This window comes from Herpailurus yagouaroundi, unplaced genomic scaffold (assembly GCF_014898765.1).
Source record: "Herpailurus yagouaroundi ecotype Mexico unplaced genomic scaffold, PumYag 141, whole genome shotgun sequence".
Classification (NCBI taxonomy): Eukaryota; Metazoa; Chordata; class Mammalia; order Carnivora; family Felidae; genus Herpailurus; species Herpailurus yagouaroundi.
The window spans coordinates 31,903,331-31,925,830 of record NW_024412396.1 but is presented as its reverse complement, the minus strand read 5'-3'; the positions used below and the strand labels follow the sequence as shown (position 1 = coordinate 31,925,830).

The following is a 22,500-nucleotide window of genomic DNA, read 5'->3' as shown; positions in this document are numbered from 1 at the left end:
GTTTCTGTCGAGTTACTGTAGCATCGCACGGACTGGTACCATGGGCAGTGGCAGTGGCAGCACAGGAGGAAGCCCGCTGAGCCCCACAGGTAGCCCTTCTCCCCTTCACCGTGAGCCAGGTGTGCCGATTGGATTATCTGGAAGCAGATACTTAGGTAGAGCCTGGGGTGCAAGGTGTTCGTTAGGGTATCAACACCCGTGATGTTAAGGGAGCAGAAGCAGAATTGAGCCCAAGAATCACACTGCAGCACAAACCTAATGCCAGCCTGGTGGGGAGCTCTGGAAAGAGCATTGCCACACAGCTCTGTCACCGGCTATTCCAGGAACGATGTGGCCACAGGCGAGCTGGCTCTCTGCTGATAGTTGGGAGGACTTGATAGTTGGAAGCTGTCTGCTAACTATACTGCTCCTAGCACGGTGGCAAGTTTTTCCTTCAGAGAAAGCCGGGGGGCTCATGTCCTTGTTTTCCACAGCAATTCCATTTCTCTTCAGGAGGCGGGCACAATCATCCCATAAATGTTATAAACGGTCTTTTTTTTTTTTTGGTCTGTTTGCTCAGTGGCATGTGGAAACCTCACCTTCCAATCCATTAGAGCCATTGTTGTGTCTGCTGGTAGAAGCATTCCTCCCCGTGGGCATGAGGCAAATCACTGAGCTTTGAAGATAGGCAATGAGAATTTTCCAGTTGGGTCATTGCGTGTAATGGTCAAAGGTGCCTCCTCGATCCCTTTGTCATTTGGAGCATACAGCTCCAATATTGTAGTTTTAGGAAAACAGATGGACGTGTTTACGTTATAGATGTGCTCCTAGAAAAAAAAAATCTGTGTTTAAGCCAAATTGTGGCAAACTGAATTGTGTTTTAAAAACATTCAGGGAGCTTATAATGTACAGGAAATTGTTCTGCAAAAAGAATATTATTTTTATTAATCACCCTCTAACTTCCCTTTTCCGTTTCTCTCTACCTCCAGCAAAAAGAATACATTTTTTTCAATTAACTTGTTTGATGCTGAGTTTTAAAAATAATACACACCTGCACTGTTAACCACAATGTAATATCCCATAACGCTTCCTGGAAATAGTGGTTTCTTACTCCTAATGAGATAACTAGGGCTTATGAAATTATCCCAGCAGGAGGTAATAGAAATGTGAATGTTAAAACCTTTCCATTAACGAATGAGAAAAATTAAATAAAAGTTCCCATCAAAGGGCCCAAGCACTTAATCTCATTAAGAGACATTCACAGTAGCCTGAAGAGTTAAGTGGAGATATGTGCATGACGACAGTTGACTACCCTGGAAAATGGAGTATTTTGGAGCTTCAGGAGTAAAATGAGTAAATGTCTTAGAATCATTATGATTTGACTTGAATTTTAATATACTGTGGTTCTTTTTTTTTTTTTTCAACGTTTATTTATTTTTGGGACAGAGAGAGACAGAGCATGAACGGGCGAGGGGCACAGAGAGAGGGAGACACAGAATCGGAAACAGGCTCCAGGCTCTGAGCCATCAGCCCAGAGCCCGACGCGGGGCTCGAACTCACGGACCGTGAGATCATGACCTGGCTGAAGTCGGACGCTTAACCGACTGCGCCACCCAGGCGCCCCCAATATACTGTGGTTCTTAAACAGACTCTTTAAATTCCCCTTACCTTGGTAAGTTCTGTTTTTGTGATGTTCTGTAGTGTTTGTACATTAATTCAACACTTCAGACCAAGGGCTTATAAAATACTGCCCTTCCCCCACGATGCTCACGATCTCATGGGCATACAGAAAAGTAAATAAAAAATTATGATGGTGCCCTAATAGAGGTATGCACGAGATTGCCTGAAGGCGAGCCTACGGAGGGTGGTCAGGAAAAGGGGTGCATGGACTTATCACTCAAGCCAGACTGTGAGGCTGTGTAGGAATTAATTACCAAGAACATGCTTCATTTGTTCCTTCAACTGTAAGAATGCTCCTTCAGCTCGCCCTGTGGGAAATAAGAGTTCAGCCGTCTTTCACCCCTACCTTGTTGCCTGCCACTCCCTCAAGAAGCTTCTACTGTAATTTTGGTTAGATCAACTTCCGTATTTACGTCATAGTCACAACATAAAGGCCATTCGTAGTTGAGCCGTTTGGCATTATCAAAACTTTTCCTTATTATCTCTCTCTCCTCATTTGCTTGATTTTCAGCCGAAAATTCTGTTTGAGTCTCTGAATCTCCCCTCCACATGTGATATATCAGGTTTCGGATTGATTGCCTTTTCATCTCTCCTGGAGTCTTATGATCTGTTCCCAATCCAAACCAGTTGCCCTCCACGCCGGGGCCAGCAGCACAGATTGCAGCGGGCCACAAACTGGGATTTCCCGTCATGCCCGTGCTGAGGGTTCCACGTTCTCTCTCCTGGGTTCCCTATGCCATTTCCTTCTCTCTTCACTTACCCCCTCATGTTGCAAGGCACATCTCCTATCATCTCAAAAACATGTGTATAGGAAGTAAAATTGCTGAGATCTCTCGTGCTTGGAGAGAGGACTGGGGAGCAAAAGTTGGATTACAGAGGAGCATGAGGACACTTTGGGGTGAGATGGATGTCTTCGTTATCTTGTTTGTAGTAATGGTTTCATAGTTGTACATATACAGGCAGAACTCATCAAATTGTGTGCTGTATATGTTATGTCAATTATATCTCAATCATGCTGCAAGAAAATAAAAAGCATATAAAATTCAAAAAACTTTAAACTTGTATTGTTAGCAAGTCTGTGACAAAACAGATGTTGTCCTGTTCCAGAGCGCAGGAGGGAATACTAATGTACAATCTCTGTGGAGAGGAATTTGACAATATCTAGCCAAACTGCAAATGTATTTAACCTTTGGCTCAGTAATTCCACTTCTAAGAATCTGTACCAAACATACACTGGCAGAAATGTGAAATGATGCCCACAAAACTCTTCATTGAAGCACTATTTTGAGCAGCAAAAGACTGGAATCAATCTAAATGTCCATCTGCAGAATATTGATAAATGATGGTACAGCTACATAATGAAGCACTACTCAGTAGTAAAGAAATCAAGAAAGTCTCACCATCTTGCCATGGAATGAACAGGATGTATTATGAAGTGAAGATATCAAGTTATGAAACACTGAGGATATTGTTACTTTTTGGTCCTGGAAATTCTCTATATCTTGATCTGGGTGGTAGCTACATAGGGTGTATGAATATGCAAAACTTCATTGAGCTGTGTACATTTAAGACTAGTGCACACTGCCATCTGTATATTAAAATCTCAATTTAAAATATACAAAAAAAATAGATGAGAGCAGATTGAGTAGAGTGGGAGAAAAGGAAATGGAAACAGCAAGATTTTTGGCCACGAAGAGGAAGCACTAGCTGGAACAGAATAGAATGTTGAATATAATTTCCTCCTTCCCTCTGTCCTTCCTTCCTTCCTTCCTTCCTTCCTTCCTTCCTTCCTTCCCTCCTCCTTTCCTTGCTCCCCTCCTTCCTTCCTCCCTTCCTTCCTGTAATGGGAAAGACTCAAGCAAATGTAAAAGCTGATGGCTGATGAGCAAGACCAGTTGAAAAGTAAGACTGACTGTATATACGAAAAAGAAAGTAGGGGCACCTGGGTGGCTCAGTCAGTCCAAGTGTGGGACTCTTGATTTCGGCTCAGGTCGTGATCTCACAGTTGTGAGATGGAGCTCCGCGTTAGGCCTCATGCTGAACTTTCCTTGGAAAGTTGGGAGGGTGTGGGAATGAAAGCACAAGTGGAGGGATTGTCCTTTGATGGAGGAGAAACATATCCACCATCCCAACAGGGGAAAAGGAGTCTCGAATGAGGGCAGCTATAGGAGGTGCAGGACTGGGCACACCAGGCACACTGTGCTCTGTAAAGGAGCTAGGCCGGTAGGGCATGCAGTGGGAATGGAGAGAGGTGGTTATACAATCCAGAAAGTAAGAAGAGTTTGAAGTAGTATCACAAGAAGGTGGGAGAGTAAGAAGTGTGCTGACAAGAAATACGGTGGGATTATCAGATATTAGGGGCCTATTTGGGGTTCATGGTCCTATAGCTTTCTCCAGCAGGGCTCAGAGGAAGCAGAAAGCTGGATTCATCCACAGTTGGGGTTTTCCAGCTGAGTACAAGTAAGAGATAAGGGGGTTTAGATAACTGGCCAAGCGTGATGCTAAAATGATGAATCATTCAGTCTAAGGTGGATAAACAGGGAAGTAAAGAAATCAGAGGGCTGCTGATTAAAAATAAACAGAGGTGCTGGAAGGATTGGAGTTTCAGTTAGGTTGGAAGGTGGTTGCAGTGGGACTGGTTGAAAGCTGTGAGTCAGCGTTTCCCAGTGTGTGCTGAAGAGTTTTATCAGATAAATGGCTCAGGCACTAATAATGCATCATTAAGATTCTGAGATGTCTTACATCACAGAAACCTGCTTACCGTGTTTAACCAAGAACTCCCTGAACCCTTGAATTACTAAACCTTTCTCCGTGTAACATCTATTAACATTTTTCTAAGCCAGTGGCTCTTCCAAACATCCTTTAGCAAGGATGCTTTCTAGGTCCCATGCTGAAACTCTCACATTAATGGGATGAAGTGAATAATTCGCACAACATATGATCATTGTTTTTATATCTGCCTTAATGTATTTCAATATGAAAAGATGATTTTCCTGTTGTAAGTATGTATAAGAGTACAACATATTTCTAAAAGGTTGAGAGGGCTGTGGCTCAGGAAGCAGTACTGTTGGGTTTATCTTATTCCACTGTGAAGGTAAATAAAAGACAACACTATTTGGGTGCCTGGGTGGTTCAGTTGGTTGAGTGACTGACTTTGGCTCACGCTATGATCTCACGGTTTGTGGGTTCAAGCCCCACATCGGGCTCTGTGCTGAACGCTTGTTTGGAGCCTGGAGCCTTCTTCAGGCTTCTTCTTCTTCCTGTGTCTTCTCTGCCCCTCTCCCGCTTGTGCTCTGTCTCACTCTGTCTCTCAAAAATAAATAAATGTTAAAAAAAAAAAAAAGACAACACTATTGTGTTGGATAATTAGAGTCCAGATTTAACCACTAAGATTACTATCTTGGTCTGTGTTAATAGACCTAATTTTGACCGTTAAGCAGCCTTCTGTTAAAACGAATTACATCCCAGCTGCAGAAAAGATATTGAATAAGAAAGATCCTGATGTTAATGTGTATTTCTATTCTTTAAACCTCATAATAAGATTTCTACCATATATAGTAAGAAGAATAAAGAATAGCCATTAAAATTTGATAAGTAGAAAAGGTCTCCATTTTCCTTCACTTCATTTCTGCGACATTTAAGAACATTAAAGAAGGAGGTATCTGATGTAAACTGAATTCATGTCTTTGCTCTCCATTCCTGAGGGAAGATTACTCTTGCCTACGTCACTGACATTAGCCTTGGCCAATGAAATGTGAGTGGAAGTGACAAGCATTACTTAAAAGTAGAAGCTTTAAGAGTCAGCGCATGGTTCAACAGGATCTATTTCCTTCTGCCACTAGGCCAGCAATGTTCCGGATACAGGCTGCTCTGCCAGCCTGTCTCCCTGAATAAAGGTGACACAGCAGAGCTTCTGCTGACCCTAAAGGACATGTGACATCAGCAAGAAGTACCAAGATTCAAGGGTCGTTCATGACCACAGTATAACCCAGTTCGTGCTGACTGATACAGAAATCACATTCCCCACACTCTGTTCATTTCCCCAAACTGGCAACTGTTAGTGAACAGAGAGAGAAGCCATCACCAGAAGCATAAACTCCCTCCACACAATGTCTACAAGTGTGGTGGCACATGGGCTTCCTTCCTCATGTCAACTCTACTGGACTCCTAACAATGGCCTGAATCAATTCCATAGAGAAGGACTCTGAAGCTGTGTCCTTTCCCAGCAGAAAAAAGGTTATCACATTTATCAGTATGTTTTGTAGTGGAAGGAAGAATACTAAGCTGTCCATCCCTCGCCTGTGAGTCACAGCCTACGTTCACCTTTATTTCTGTTTTTTTGTTTTTCTCATTTTGGGTGGGAAGCACTTTTTAATGCACTCAGATATAAATAGAAACTAGTTGACAAAAATATTTAGATCAATAAATAATTTCATTTCATTTACTGATGACGGGAATAAAAAAATGTTCCTATCAGAGCTGGTCACAGAATTTCCCCTCAGCCAGAGAACTGTCTTTGTGAGAAACATCTCAAATGGGGCTTTTAGTTATCAGGATGGTCCTGTATAGGCCAAGTCTGGAGGGTTTGTGGAGAGAGGAAAATAGTTAAACTGTTTTGCTTCAGAAACGCACAGTAATTTTTGGAGTTATAACTGGATGAAACAGGAAGAAGCAAGGAGAGGTCCAAGAAGAACGTCAGAAGGGATCCAGCAACAAGGCAGGAGGCTGGGGGAAGAGGACCCCAGGAAGTTCCCCAGAGGATGGAATGGCTGAGGAACTTTTAAAACCAAGATGGTTAAGGAGTGCCTGGGTGGCTGAGTCGGTTAGGCATCCTACTCTTGATTTCAGCTCAGGTCATGATCTCACAGTCATGGGGTCATGGGATCAAGCCCTGCATTGGGCTCTGCACTGATGGCACAGAGCCTGCTTGGGATTCTCTCTCCCCCTCTCAGCCCCTTCCCCGCTCACGTTCTCCTCACTCTCTCTTCTCTCTCACACACAAGCATTAAAAAAACCAAAACCTGAGATGATTAAATATTCAGTTGCGAGTGTTTTGCCTTTCCATTCTGTCAGGTAACACCCCTGGCCCTGACACACACACACTGTTATGGATTGAACTGTATCTCCTCCAAATTCACATGCTCAAGTCCTAACACCTCTGACCTCAGAATGTGACCTTATTTGGAAATAGGGTTGTAGCAACGAAGACAAGGTTACACTGGAAAAGGGTGGGCCCCTGTTCACATATGACTAGTGTCCTTCTAAAAAAGAAGAAATTTGGCTACAGACCCACACACAGGGAAAACACTCTGTGTAGAGAGGAATTATATTGCCATAAACCAAGGAACTACCAGAAGCTAAGAGAGAGGCTGCAAATGAATCCTTCCCTCCTGCCTTCAGAGGAAGCATGGCCCTGCTGACCCCTTGGCCTCAGACTTCTGGCTTCTAGACCTGTGGGACAATAAGTTGCTTTTTAGCCCATTCTGTGTTACTTCGTTATAACAGCCCTAGGAAACCACGTGCACAGGCATGCGTGTACACATACACACACACACACACACACACGCATTCCATGGCCCAAATCCTCAGTGAAGTCTGAAGCACACACAGCCACAAATAGTGGCATAATGGGGCCTGAGGGTTTGTTAGGAGTCCAGTGAGCAGATACTATCTGCAGAAGGAACAGGGTGTGCAGGAGGCAGAACACAGAGGCCAAGAAAGCAGTGCAGAGACTAGTGGCAGAGGGAACACAGACTCCTTCTATACACCTCACCAGCTAGAATTCTCAGAGCTATTGGAAAGTATCTGGGCATAAGGGCTGGGCATTTGAGACAATTTTTACTAAATCACAAAGGACCAGAGGAGCTCAGCAAGCTGGGGAAGTTAGAAACATCTAGTGGCTGACATCTGGCTCACACGACTAATGATGTCAAGTGGGTGTCTCTGGTTCACCGTCAGTGAGTAGCATAAAAGTCACGGGTGATTGAAAGAAAGTGGCTCATTGCACCATCCCTGAAAAAGAAAGCAGCCCCTGCCACAGTCCAGGCTGCCCTGTCCTTGGCCTAATGCTCATTATCTCCTGTGCAGCGATAACAAGTTTGCTGCTTTGTGGGCTTTAGAGGTAAGGGGGAGAGATGAGCTTGGTTTAATGCCTGCTGACTCATAAGACACAGGGGCCCTGCCCTGCCTCTGATGCAACGTGTGCACTTGATTTGGGGACGATTTCCATTTCTTCCCTAGCAGGGAGAGGTTGCTAAGGAAGGCCAGCTAAGCATCAGAGATGGAGACCTAAGAACCCTGTCTCTGCCACCAGGGAGGATGTGAAAGAAGGAGCAGGTACATTCCCTGCTAGGTTTTAGCTCCCCTTCTAGCTCCTCTCCAGGCCAGCAAGCTGCTGAAAAACATTAGAGCTGCTGCTGATTCCTATCAGACAGGAATTACACCGAGCACAGCCAGCCTTAACGAAAGGCTGCTCATCCTACGTTAGGCATTAATTGTATGCAAAGGTGAGTCAACAACTTTGCCTTCTGCTCCTCAGGCAGAGTGCAATCCAGAAGGGACAGAAACAAGGAGATACAGGACAAGGTTAAATAAAACTCAGGCCAAACTGGGCGAACATGACATGGTATAGGCATTCAGAAGAAAAACTCTCTTCACTGTGTCTTGGGAGATCAAGGAGGGCTCCACATAGAAGGTGGCCTCTGAAGGGTAGGAAGAATTTCCAGGGCAGAAAATCTGGAAATGATATTTCCAGCTGAGGGAATGGTAAGAGCAATGATAACCCAGTGCTTAGAGCCTGGAAGAAAGAATAGTTTGGAAACTAAAGATAGGGAGTTTTGTTTTGTTTTATATTTTGCTCCTTTTTGGGGGGGGGGTTAATTCCATGCTCAGGAATTGCACTTTATTCTGTCCCCAGTGAGGAAAGTAATGCAGATTTTATAAGGTAATCTGTGTTCTAGAAATGTGTCTGCAATTTACAGATGCAATCAATAATTAACACCCCCATTGTATGCCCAGCATTCTGCCAGGCACCGCGAGGCCAAAAGGAAAACTGAACTCCCTACTCTAAGAGGCTATATAGTCAATTAAAGAGAGAATGCACAGACCCAGAATCAGAAAGAAAGCTGGGAGCAACACCACAGAAGCAAACTGGCTGCAGGAACTCAGTGATGGAAAGCAGACCAGGAGAGGCTTAGTGATGTGGGGCTGAGCCACGAGCAAAGTTTAGGATTGAATTGCAGAGAAAAGGGAGAAGTACCTCCTGGGAGTGAGCAGGAGAAAGGTGGGACAAATGCAGCATGAAGAGAGGTGGGGTTAGAGTGGTGGGTCTTGGGTCCTGAGGATATCGGCCTGGGTCTGGAAACTAGAGAGCTGGAACAGGGGTCCTAGCGTCACAGGTATTGCAGGCAGTACCACCGTGATGCTGTATCCAGGCCATTTCTTTTCCCTGAACCAACATAGAGATCAAGGCTACATAAGAGGACCCATTTTATTCATCCTTTCCCATACAATGACACCTAGAGATGCAACCAGACAACTGCAGACTGTAACCTGATGCTAAAACACACTTTAGTTTCCTTTGGGAAACAGCCCAAGTTTATCAGCCTAGAAAATTCTCAAACATTCTTGAAGCCGATGTCCAGGAAGTGCTAGGTCAGTGCCTGGGCTCTAGGAGGGACCAGGGGAGACATGATGATCCAAAATCATCTCACAAAGTGAAAAGGCAGCACGCATCAGGGAAACCCTGCACATATGCCAGAAACTGAATTCTACCATTTTCGTAGCTGACAAAAAATAATCTCCTACGTAGGAGGCAGTGTGGTATCTGGGAAAGTCCCAAGGTTCAATCCTGGCAGCACCACTCACCGTGTGACCTAATTGCTTTGAGCTTTCATTTTATCATCTGTAAAAAAGAGGATAATAGCACCTGCCTCATGGTTCTGACATGAAGAAGAGATGAGATAACGTAGGCAAAGCGCCTCGCACGATAAGTAAGCCCTGGGTAAAGGCTGGTTCCTCTTCTTCCCCTTTCATTTGTTCCGGATTCTAAAGCCAGATGAAGAGAGTCAGTGTGATTTGGGGAAACTATCGAAAGGAATATGATGCTAATGAGGGTTGAAGGTTCAGACCACATTAAAGGTCTCCAGGGCACTGGCAATGTCCAACTTCTGACATGACTGGAAGATCTGTTCCAGATGTCACAGCTTGATCAATGCTGCCTCTACATCACCCTTAGCATCAAATGTTAAGACAGGATCTGTAACAGAATGCTGGAGTGAGGCCAGCGCGGCGGCCCTGAAACCCTGCCTCCTGTGCCCAGCTCAGGCAGAACAGGAGCCAAGAAGAGGTGACTAAGGGTACTGAAGCTGTTTCTAAGGGCATAGCTCACATAGGAGGAATAGGGCAGAGAAGGCAAAAGAAAGGTTCCCTAAGATTCCAGGAAAGAAAGTCGTCTACATGGAGCACAGCTTGACTGCCAGAAAGCCAGGACAAGTTAATAATCCAACTTGACAGGCAGCCGAAAGACTTAGGATAGCTCATTTAAAGTGTGGGTGTTCGGCATCCCCAGAAGACAAAGATGCATAAACAATAGCACGTAAAATATGAATCAAGCTACTTAGCAGGAGTCAGATTGAGAATCTGCTGATTGCCAAGTGTCTTAGATTCCTACAAGATACTTTCCCTCTGTCCCTTCTCTTCATTCCCACTGCCCTTGCGCTAATTCAGGCCCACATTACCTCCTGCCAGCTCAGGGACACCTTGATTCTCTAAATATACAGCACTCATCAAGTTCCTTATTGCTCATCAAGGAAAATCTATCTAGATTTCCTAACCTGACATTCAAAGCCTCCATCATGTGACCTTCGCCTCAGAAAGCTAGCTCCCTTTCAGGGTCCTTGTGCTTCAGGCAAACCAAAACAGACACTCAAACCTCCGTATTTTTTCGTTTTGCTGTCTTTGCTCGAGCCAGCGTTTCGGAGCAGTTCTCGCACACCCTCACATCCCCAGGGCTGCCATAACAAATTACCACACACTGAGTGGCTTAAAACAATAGAAATTAATTTTCTCACAGTCCTGGAAGCCACAAGTCCAAAACCAAGGTTCTGGCAAGGTTGGTTCTTGCAGGAGGCTCTGAGAGAGAATCTGTTCCCTGCCTCGCTCGTAGTTTTCAATGCCTGCCCGTATCCTTGGCGTTTCTCGGCTTAGAGCTGTCAATCTCTGCCCTCCAGCTTCATGTGGCCTTCTCTTTGTGTGTCTGACCCTGGCATCTCCCTCTGTCCTTCTTTTATAAGGACACCTATCATTGGCTTTAGGCCCCACCCTCAGTCCAGGGTGACCTCATTTTGAGTTCCTTAACATAATTACATCTACAATAACTTTTTCAAATAAGGTCACATTCACAGGTTTGGGGAGGGCGTGTCTTTTGGAGGGGCCACAATTCAACGCCCTACACCCTTCAAGACTTTGTTTCTCCTACCTCCTCTGGAAGTATGCCCTGATGCCCATGCACAGGAAGTGATCTTTCCCTCCCATAAACTGCCAGGACATTGAACTGAATTCTGCTTGGTGTTATTGTGTGTTTGTATGTAGGGCTCACCTTTGAGTGTGTTCCCTAACCTCCCCAGGCCTCAGTCCCCTCATCTTTAAAACTGAGATGATCATTACACCTACTTACAGCATTGTTTTGATAAAAAAGGGGTTTCAAGGAACTTGAAGAGTACCTGGGCTAAGTAAATCATTACTGAGTGCCGTTATTATCACTATCCTTATTATCATTGTTGCTATCGTCTTCCTTACCATGTTGTAAGTTGCTTATAAAGACTGGCATCTCTGGGGCACCTGGGTGGTTCAGTCAGTTAAGCGTCCAACTCTTGGTTTCAGCTCAGGTCATAATCTCACAGTTCGGGGGTTTGAGCCCCACATCGGGCTCTGTGGTGACAGCACGAAGCCTACTTGGGATTCTGTCTCCTTCTCCCTCTTCTCCTTGCCGGCTCAATCTCTATCTCACTCTCTGTCACAAAAATGAATAAATAAACATTAAAAAGAAAAAAGACTGAAATCTCTGCATCGTTTATGGTGTCTAAGGAGGGCCTTGCACAGAGTGTTGGATGAGTGACCATGGTATGGGGGGATGACAGATAACTTGTCTTGAAATAAAATGCTCAATGCAGACACCTGTCTGGAAATGTTCCAGAGGGAATGAGTCCCCTGCCCAATTCTCTGTCAGCAGTGGTATCGTCCCCAAAGACAGAGAGTCTCTTCTTGGTCACTGCTAAGACATTTCTGCCAACAGTTACTGCCTCAGACTTACACGAAGCACAACTTGCAGAGACACCACTCAGTGGCCTTTCTGAGGAAGCACAGCATATCCAAAGGAGAATTCATTTTCACAAGGAACATCGTTTGCAGATTTGTCATCATGGTAATTATATTTTATTATTCCCATTATACCTCTTAGCATTAACTTCACTCTGAAATAGAAAGAAAAAAACGGTGGAGGAGGGGCTGACTCCTGGTTTAAGGGAAGAGTGACTCAGTGGCCTTAGGGAGCCTTCTCTCAGGAACTGGGTAGGTGTGCTGACTCACCTCAGCCTCCAGCTTGCTCCCAAAGGTTGCTCCCCTCGAGAGCCTCTCAGGGGCTGTGGAAACTTTCAGTGCAACTGCACCCACAGCATTCTCTCCCCCACATAATCCCAGGGGCTACCTTATAAAGTTGCCTCCTAAAGTCTCTTGACGTATGGTTCTGACTTTTGTTTTAGAATCCTCTGAAGTTTTCCAGAAGATTTTCACTATTACAAATGAGGGCTAAAAGTCACCCCCACATGGCTGCAGATAATATTCCAGCAACCCCACCACACTGACCGGGCACTGTACTCCGTGCTCTACTGATTATCTCTCATGTAATACTTACCATGACTTTAGTGTTAGCTCCATTTCACAGGAGGAGAAAGTGATGTTAACAGATGTCACGTAACCTGCCTAGACTCACAATCCTTGTGCATGATTAAGCAAAGATTTGAACAAAGTTCTAACTCTCAAATTCTGGCTCTTAACACACTGTACTCCCTGCCTCCTAATATGCATCTGCTCAAAAGGAAAGGCAGATTTTCTCTCTCCACAACTGCAAAAATGAGGCCCACTTGACACAGAAGTACTGAAGAAAATAACAGTCTCCCTGCATTTCCCAGGTTAGAAACATAGAGGCCGAGCATTCACAGATGAGCAAACAGCCGCGATCTCAGAAGTTTACTTTTTTACCTAATAAATGCAAACGTGTTCCAAGTTTCCTGAGAATGCCTATCAGAATTAAGATTTTAAATGTTAATTCTCGGGGTGGGGAAGACGGTATTGGAAATTCACTCCCAACTTGACTCTGATTATGTAGTATACAAGTGCAGGCACGTACAAAGTTTAGTTCAGTGAGAAGACTGAAGCCGAAATCCGTATATGTACTTTGCTGAGCAAATTCTGTAAACCCTGAGCTGCTGTGCATGGCAGGGGGCCCGCAGTTGTCCTCTGGGATGGGACTGCCCTGGATGAATCCAGTTTGACAAATGGTAAAGCAACTCTCTCCTGCCCAGACTCAGTGCTGATGGACTCCGTTCCATTTTCATGCAACAACTGCCAAAAGTGTGCCCACAAATAATCCTTCTTATTTACAATATGCTTTTAAAAATAACGTGTTCTTTATTGTAGAAACCCTCTCACGGTAGATGTCCATACAGAGAGAAAAGAATAAGGATTCATCAAAACGAGAAAAGGAACTTGTGAAATTTTAACTCTTGGCTTTAATTTTACATGAGATCGAGCCATTTTCCTGGGAAAATGACAATACAGCAGGTCTCTTTTACATTCGGTGCACAGTACCACCTGAGAAGAAATGCACGAGTGTCATTAAGGGGGAACAGTGGTGACGTTATCATTCAAGATTTTCAGGGGACTGAGAACGGTGAGCTGCGGCTGGGGTGACTAAGAAGGCTGTTTGTGACAATGCTTCATCACCTCCTTGATTAAGCCATCACACAGGCTCCTTCCCAAACGCTGGCATTGATGCTGCGTATCCAATGAGAAGGGGAAGGCTGGGTTATTGTGGGATCTTTTTATTTCAAATGATGACCGAAAGGATAAAAAGTCACTAAGTTTTGACCCCAAATGACCTTAAGCAATGCTCTGGTGCACTTTCACATTCTCGTGTATAACATCCCTGTCAGGAAACTTACAGCTCAATGTAGAGATTAATTGCAATGAACCTCCACAGCTCCTAAGACAAAAAGAAGGCTGCATCTAGAAAAATTGCCACAGATCAAAAATGTTCTCTCCTAACATGGCTTCAAGAAACCTAAAAACATTTATGAAAATCCTTGTTTCTCAGATTTTTCCTAGGTAGCAAAATTGCTTCTCACATATAACACCTATCAAGATAGCATGAATGTGGATTACTGTATAAGCACTTTTGGTTGGTTTAGCCACAGTTAGGTTGAATCTCCTTGTATAAATATGTGCAAATGCATTTGCGTTAATTGGTACAGTGACTAATCCTATATTTTGGAAGTATCCCTTGGTCTTCTGCCACAGAGACATATCCACTTTTTATTTTAACAGCTAGGGGATGCATGGACCCCTTTTGTTACCTGATTCCAAAAGTTGTTTGCTCCCCAACCAGAAGATATCTACGGAGAGAAAAGAACGCCCCCTAGTGAAACAATGTTTCCCAACATCCCTTCAGCCCTGAAATTCCATCTTCTTCCTGTCAGAGAATAAATAATCTGGCCCCGATAGGGGCGATTGCATTGTATTTTTTTTTTAATTTTTTTTAACGTTTATTTATTTTTGAGACAGAGAGAGAGAGCATGAACGGGGGAGGGGCAGAGAAAGAGAGGGAGACACAGAATCGGAAACAGGCTCCAGGCTCTGAGCCATCAGCCCAGAGCCCCACGTGGGGCTCAAACCCACGGACCGCGAGATCGCGACCTGAGCTGAAGTCGGACGCTTAACCGACTGAGCCACCCAGGCGCCCCTGCATTGTATTTTTTTATGTTTATTTATTTATTTTGAGAGAGAGAGAGAGGATGAGCGGAGAAGGGGCAGAGAGAGATGGAGACAGAGAATCCCAAAGCAGGATCCATCCAACCTGTCAGCACAGAGCACTGCACAGGGCTCCAACTCACAAACTGTGAGATCATGACCTGAGCTGAAACCAAGAGTCAGACGGTTTTACCCACCGAGTCACCCAGGCACCCAAAAGGGCGATTGCATTTTAGAGGCCCAGTGCTCTTGATTGTTTGAGAGATGAGATGAATTTATTGGCTCCAAAATGTTTTTAAATTCCAAAATTAAATTAGTAAATCTGATTAAATGTCTGCAAAATGGGACATATCAACTGGTCATAAGCAACTCAACTCTTAGAGATTTATAAATTACATTTAATGTGGGATATCGGTTCATTTTAATATTTTCAATGATGAAGGACAGGGCCTATTAAAATAAGAGTTAAAGGCCTACCCTCCAGAGTTGACCTCTCTTAAATATTCTTCATAGCTATTGGCATGAGCCATCTAAGTCTTGACATTACTCTCTTGAAGACGTTAAAAACAATACTTTAGTGGCCCCTGGGTGGCTCAGTCAGTTAAGCCTCCAACTTCAGCGCAGGTCATGATAACACAGTTTGTGGGTTCGAGCCCCTCATCAAGCTCTGTGCTGACAGCTCGAAGCCTAGAGCCTGCTTCAGATTTTGTGTCTTCCTCTCTCTCCACACCTCCCCCACTCACACTCTCTCTCTCAAAAATAAATAAACATTAGACAAAATTTTTTTAAAAACAATAATTCAGGGGTGCCTGTTTGGCTCAGTCAGTTGGATGACCAACTCTTAATTTCAGCTCAGGTCATGATCTCGCGGTTCGTGAGTTCAAGCCCTTCATCAGGCTCTGCCGTGACATTTGGAGTCTACTTGCAATTCTCCTTCTGTCTCTGCCCCTCCCACGCAGTCTCTCTCTCTCTCTCTCTCTCTCTCTCTCTCTCTCAAAATAAACTTAAAAAAATTAAAACAAACAACAACAAAACAGTATTTTATACTTTCTGAGTGCTTGCTAAAAGCTTACACATACTCCCATTAATTCATTTAATGTTCACAACAGTAAATTAAGAAAGAATAACTTGAATAAGGTTATTTTGTTTTCCTTTATCTTTTTTTGCCAAAGTAAAAAATATAAAAATCTGAAGAAAAAAATCAGAATCAAGCTGATCAACAAACACAGTTCAAATGAAACAAACTACTAATTTGAGATGGCATATGTAGACTTTGGTGGGGAACAACACATAGCATGAGGCTCAAGAGTCAAATACTCTGAATAGAGCTGTGTTATCAGGGACAAGTTACCTTCCCTCTCTGTGCCTCTGTATCTTCAACTGTAAGTGGGGATAAAAGAGTACTTACCTAAAAAGAGTGTGGTAATGTTTAAATGTGTTCATGTCTGAAACACTAAGAATAGTGTTTGGCACATAATAAGAGTTCAGTGAGTGCTAGCATTTAATTATTATTTAATCAAACCATATCAATCTTTGATTCTCAGAAATACAATTTAAGATTTTGGATAAATTAACTCTCAATGAAACAACTAAAAACATCCACCCAACAGTCATGCCTGTTTTATTCTGAAACTTTATTCAGAAGCAATTTCAAACTTAGAACAAGTTACAAAAATAAAAGTAGTACAAGAACACTCATGTACTTCTTACCCAAATTTGCTTATTGTTAACATTGTATTCGTTTGCTTTACCATTTACCACTGCAGATCACTACAAATCTGTGTCCCTACTTCTTATTTATAATTTATGATGTATCACAAGTTTTGTGGCTTAAAACAACACCATGCATAAGTCCACGGTTGTATAGCTCAGAAGTCTGGGCCCAGCATCACTGGATTCTCTGCTCAGGGCTTCCAGGGCTGAAATGAAGATATTGACCAGGCTGAATTCCTTTCAGGGATTCCTTTCTTTCTTGTTGGCCAAATTCAGTTCCTCGCAGCTAGAGGAGGAGATCTCTATTTCCTTGCTGGCTGTCAACTCTGGGCCACTCTCAGTTCATACAGGTCACCCACCTTCATTGAGACATATCTCCAGTCATCTCCAGAGCCAGAAACGGAGAACCTCCCTCATAGTAAAACCTTCTCAAGCTTTGAGTCTCCCACACTCCTAGTTCCTTATACAGTCTCACCTGATTGGGACAGGCTCACCCAGGATAGTCTTTCTTCAAGTTGACTGATTTAGGACCTTAATTAGATCTGCAAAATCCCTTCACAGTGGCACAGTAGGTTGGTGTTTGAATAACTGGGAGAAACTGTATGCATCAGGGGGTGGGAATTTGGGGAGCCATCTCAGAAGTCTGCCTACCACATATGATGAGACCCTTTATAATTCTATGTATTAGTTTGCTACGGCTGTCATAGCAAAATAGCACCAACTGAGTGGCTTAAACAACAGAAATCAACTCTCCCACAGTTCTGGAGGCTGGATATCCAAGATCAAGGTGTCAGCATGTTTGGTTTCCTGAGGCCTCTCTCTTCAGCTTGTAGATAGCTGCCTTCTCACCATGTCCTCACATGGCATTTTTCTCTGTGCACATGCATCCCTGGTGTCTCTCTTCTTATAAGGACAACAGTCATGTTGGATTAGGGCTTTGACATATGACTCTGAGGGAGAACACGATTCATTACATAAGAGTCTGATAACAAAACCAAGAGCTAGTATTTCAGCTACAAGGCAGGTATCGTGCCAAACATTTTTTGTAGGCATAATTGTAACAAAATTACATGCCATTATAAACCATTATATAAAATTCAACTTTATCAAAACGTTTCCTATATTCTTGATTAGAAATTCCGTAAGATTTCTATTGTGATCTGATAGAGCCATAATGTGCTTCGCATGCTCCATTTTTTTTTCAATATATGAAATATATTGTCAAATTGGTTTCCATACAACACCCAGTGCTCATCCCAAAAGGTGCCCTCCTCAATACCCATCACCCACCCTCCCCTCCCTCCCACCCCCCATCAACCCTCAGTTTGTTCTCAGTTTTTAAGAGTCTCTTATGCTTTGGCTCTCTCCCACTCTAACCTCTTTTTTTTTATTTTCCTTCCCCTCCTCCATGGGTTTCTGTTAAGTTTCTCAGGATCCACATAAGAGTGAAACCATATGGCATCTGTCTTTCTCTGTATGGCTTATTTCACTTAGCATCACACTCTCCAGTTCCATCCACGTTGCTACAAAGGGCCATATTTCGTTCTTTCTCATTGCCACGTAGTACTCCATTGTGTATATAAACCACAATTTCTTTATCCATTCATCAGTTGATGGACATTTAGGCTCTTTCCATAATTTGGCTATTGTTGAGAGTGCTGCTATAAATATTGGGGTACAAGTTCGCATGCTCCATTTTGAAGGCAGTTTCATTCACCAATGAATTTTGTTGATCATCTATGAGCTTGGTACAGAGACACAAAGATGAGCAATTAAAATTCCTGCTCTCAGAGAGTATAGTCGAACAGGAAAGACATATTTTATGTGTGTCTCCTGCACATTTTGAAATATCTTACATAGAAAGTGTCAATTATATTTATAGAACCATCCTACACATGAAGTTCTTATGAAAGCTGAAGCATTGAAGATTAATGATGTCAAGAAAGGAAACTCTGGAGGGGGTGCCTGGGTGGCACAGTCGGGGCTTCTGACTCTTGACTTCCGCTCAGGTCATGATCTCGTGGTTGGTGAGTTAGAGCCCCACATGGGGCTCCTTACTGGCAGTGAGGAGCCTGCTTGAGATTCTCTCTCTCTCTCTCTCTCTCTCTCTCTCTCTCTCTCTCTTTTCTCTCTCTCAAAATAAATAAATAAACTTAAAAAGAGAAAGGAAAATCCGAATATTTGATTTTTGTATTATTTTCTTGAGCTGCCTCAAACTACAGCAGCAATTCAAGTGTATGTAGCTTTATTTTTTAATTCCAGTAGAGTTGACACACAGTGTTGCATTAGTTTCAAACTGTATGTAGTTGTAGGCTGAATTCTGTGAGTGGAGAAAAAAACACCTGGGATTTGAGGGTGAAAAGCAATCATAACATAAAAGTACTGCACCTGATTGGGTAAGGGTGTTTGAAATTTCACTTGCTCTGTTCGGGAGAGAAAAAGACATCCCTTGAAAAGAGGGGTGGGGATATCCTTTGTTTTCTCATTGGCGAACGTGTTCACCTTTTTTTTTTTTTTTTTTTTTTGCACAATGCTTTTTATTAAAAACTGTTTTAAGATAGGTAACACTAAATTCATGCAATTCACAATACTTCTTGAGAGTCTAATACACATACGGGCACTAAACACATTATTCATAAATTGATCACTCCCTGTCTCAGTCCTTCAGCACAGAATCCTGAGGATTACAGTGATACCAGTTGATTTCTATCTATCTATCTATCTATCTATCTATCTATCTATTACATTTAAATCCAAGTCAGTTAACATACAGTGCAGTCTGGGTTTCAGGAGTAGAACCCCGGGATTCATCTTACATATGTCACCCAGTGCTCATCCCTAAAAATGCCCTCCTTAATAATGCCCATCTCCCATTCAGCCCACAAACCCCGCCCCCACCTCCCTTCCAGCAACCCTCATGTGTTCTGGAACCCTAATGTGTTCTCTGTATTTAAGAGGCCCTTATGGGGCCTCCTTCTCTGTTTTTGTCTTATTTTTTCCTTCCCTTCCCTTCCCTTATGTTCAAAGCTTCACGTCCTTTGCTGCTAACACGGAGACCTCTGCCCTTTGGAGGCCAAGGCAGCCCTTGGCAGGTACTGGAGGAAACCTCCAGATTTGCGGGCCAAGCGGCTTCTCAGCTGTAGGCGAAGTGCGGTGATTGCATCCAGGCGAGGGCCCCTTCCCTGCGGTCTCCTCGCACGCTCCCCTCTCTCCCTTTCTTCTAGTGACCCGTGGGCAGGCGGCTGAGTTCGGGTGCCCTCCCTGGCTCTTCACATGGCTCCCACGGTCTGCAGCGGCTTGGACCGGGTGGAGGCGGAGGCCCAGGGGAGGGACCTGAGGGGCCCCTGCCCAGCCCCTTCACGCCCCGACCCCCAGCTCGGCCCCGCCTCGCCATTTGCGCCCGCGGGGCTGATAAATGGCCCGTGCGCCACGCGCGCGCTCAGTCGGGCTCAGCTGCAGCTCAACTCGCCTGGGCGCTTCCCCCTTCCCGCCTCTCAGCTCTCCTAACGGTGGGGCCTCCACCCATGGAGGAGGAGCAGACGTACCTGGAGCTCTACCTGGACCAGTGCGCCGCCCAGGTGAGCCCGGAAGCTGCCGCCACTGTCCCAGAGGACAAAGCGTGTCCCCGCCCGGTTGCTGAGCGCCCAGTCCCCAGCCCAGAGGGTTTTGCCTTAATGAAGGCTTAATGAAGAACTCCTAGCGACCGTAAGAGGTGGGCTTGATTGTCCTCCTCTTTATGTTGAAAAATAGAAGCTTCCAGAGGGGGAATAACTTGCCACGGTTGCCAACCAGAAGTGGAACCTGGCATAGTGTGACTCCGGAGCCATGGTTTGATGGCCCCATCACGGTTATAAAGACGCAGACGCGGAGAGCTTGCTTCTGTGTCTCCAGTAGCGACCTCTGGTCCCAAACTGTCTCTGCTTTGCTAGGACAAACGTACGCGGGAAGCGTTGATAGTACACTTTCAAGGGGGTAGCAGCCTTGGATGCTAAGAACAGGCCTCAAAAAACAGCCTCGAGGTGGCTAGGGGTGGAGTTGGCCGTCTGCGGAGTGGGGGTTGGGGGACAGACAAGGGTGGCCAAACTTGAATTGGAAACACCTGTGGCTTCTTTCCGTTCGCAGTTAAGTTTTTGGGGTTTTTTTATGGAAGGCATCTAGGTTTTTAAATTTTAAAAAAATGTTTATTTCTGAGACAGAGCATGAGTGGGGGAGGGGCAGAGAGAGAGAGGGAGACACAGAATCAGAAGCAGGCTCCAGGCTCTGAGCTGTCAGCACAGAGCCCGACTCGGGGCTTGAACTCAAGAGCTGTGAGATCATGACCTGAGCCAAAATTGGTTGCTTAACCGACTGAGCCACCCAGGCGCCCCTAATTTTTTTTTATTGTAGAAAAGAGAGCAAGGAATCTTCAAAAAGAAAGGCAAAAGGGCAACTTTCGGGGGCAGGGGGATTTTTAAAAAGAAGACAATTAGCACTGAGGTAGAAGTAGTGAAGCCTCAGCGTTTCACAAAGCAAATGAAAGCCCATGCTGGAAAGATGAGTTGATGGTTCTGCAAAGACAGTGTAACAAAACATTTCTTCTGATGCAAGGCCAAAGATGCTGTGAATATGCTGTAAGTACATCCTCTAAAGTGTGTTCCTAGGGTAAACTTGAAAGGAGGCTGTCAAGCTTCCATTGCCATAAAACATCCTCCTTGGATATCCTGTTGGCATTGCCTCAGGAAGCTGGGTTGCCTGGGTGAGAGCTTCCTCCCAGCTAAAATGCCTTGAGGGAAGGAGGGGAGGGAGACCCCAGAGTGTTGCAGACAGTAGTGCTTTGGTGTAAACTGGCTGATGAGATAGATCCTTTCCAGCTAGTAAAGGAGAGGCCAATAAAACAATGGGGCGGAATCCAGGCCATTGTCCCCACCTCGCTTTTCTTAAAGGCCACCTGTGGGTGAGGGTAAATGGGGAGAATTACATAATTCAAAATGAAACATAGTGCAAAATCTTATTTCAAGAGAATGACTGCATTCTTCTAAACAAGTGTTTTCTTTGAACAGTTAGCCACCCCTGCCATCTGCTGGACTTAGAGTAACAGAACAATTCAGTAGGATCTAACCAGTTTGTTAGCTCGAGGTAGCTTTGTCACCAAGAAGATCCAACATGAGACGTTCATGAGTGTTCAGCTGTTAGAAGTCTGATCTTCTAACGGATGAGGTTATCCTGCAAGCAGTGCTCAAAGTCTAGAATGTAGGTCTGCAACTTGGGCGAAGCAGGTGGCAATGTATGTATCAAGGTAATCGATTCTTTTCCATAAAAAAGCCCATGAATTTTACATTAGCTGTTTCCTTCAGTGGCACACCTCATTCCCTCAGTTGATATTAATAGAGGTTGAACAGCCTTCCCTGGGCTGGAAATACAATACATTGATTTAAACTATTCTTGTCGTTTAAATTTCAATAACTGTTTTCCTATTGTAAATTCATGAAACTAGAACATTTACTCATCTCTCCTTTGACTAGAAGGAATAACCTTAGGTCTTCAGTGGAGTATTGATTAGCACTCACTACTCCATCTTAAACTTTGTTCACTTTTCTCTCTGAAATAGGAATTTAAAACTCTAAAAAATACCTAAATTAACTAAAGTTTATAATCAACTTATGGCATACAGTAAATCTATTCAAAGTACATACAAGTTTTAAAAATTATTTTGTCCATTGAGGCATTTTATTTGCACGTATATATTACATCTCTAGAAAAAGAATCCCAGGACTTACCCTCCTGTGTGTTTTCGTCTGTCTTCTTCATGGTCCATGATGCCAGCTGAGGTTGTCAGTATAGTGAAACCAAGCTCTTTTCTACAAGCTGGTGGGATGGGAGGAGGTCATTCTGCTATTTTTCTAGATCTTGGAGTTGTCAAATCTGGGGCTGATCACTCCACGCTTGTTTAACCTGCCTGTGAGGTTCACAACAATTTTCCCAGCTCTGGGATCATCAATGATTTCAAATTCGCCGATGTAACCATACTTGATCATCATAGTTAGGAACTGGTTGAGGACTTTGGAACATGGCCTAATAAGGACCTGGTGTTTGCCTCTCTTTTCTTTTTTTTTTTTTTTTTTT

General features: G+C 44.0%; 1 protein-coding gene and 1 long non-coding RNA gene across 3 annotated transcripts in view; one reads left to right on the top strand and one right to left on the bottom strand.

Moving 5' to 3' along the window:
* LOC121031804 (uncharacterized) overlaps window positions 1-10,895 on the bottom strand; it is a 27,230-nt gene extending 16,335 nt beyond the window's left edge. Inside the window, exons 1-3 of one of the 2 annotated variants that reach the window (XR_005790895.1) lie at window positions 10,731-10,895; window positions 2,420-2,674; window positions 579-806 (exon numbers count right to left, since the gene is read on the bottom strand). This is a non-coding gene — a long non-coding RNA (uncharacterized LOC121031804). Of the gene's footprint in view, window positions 807-2,419; window positions 2,675-10,730 lie in introns of both variants that reach the window. The other variant, XR_005790894.1, reaches the window with a different exon arrangement.
* Window positions 10,896-13,485: 2,590 nt separating this feature from the next.
* The window catches only part of TBPL2 (TATA-box binding protein like 2), a 32,666-nt gene continuing 23,651 nt past the window's right edge, over window positions 13,486-22,500 (top strand). The window contains exons 1-3 of the mRNA XM_040478424.1: window positions 13,486-13,625; window positions 19,426-19,546; window positions 19,692-19,976. Coding sequence (XP_040334358.1) covers window positions 13,486-13,625; window positions 19,426-19,546; window positions 19,692-19,976 — 546 coding nt within the window. The remainder of the gene's footprint in view (window positions 13,626-19,425; window positions 19,547-19,691; window positions 19,977-22,500) is intronic.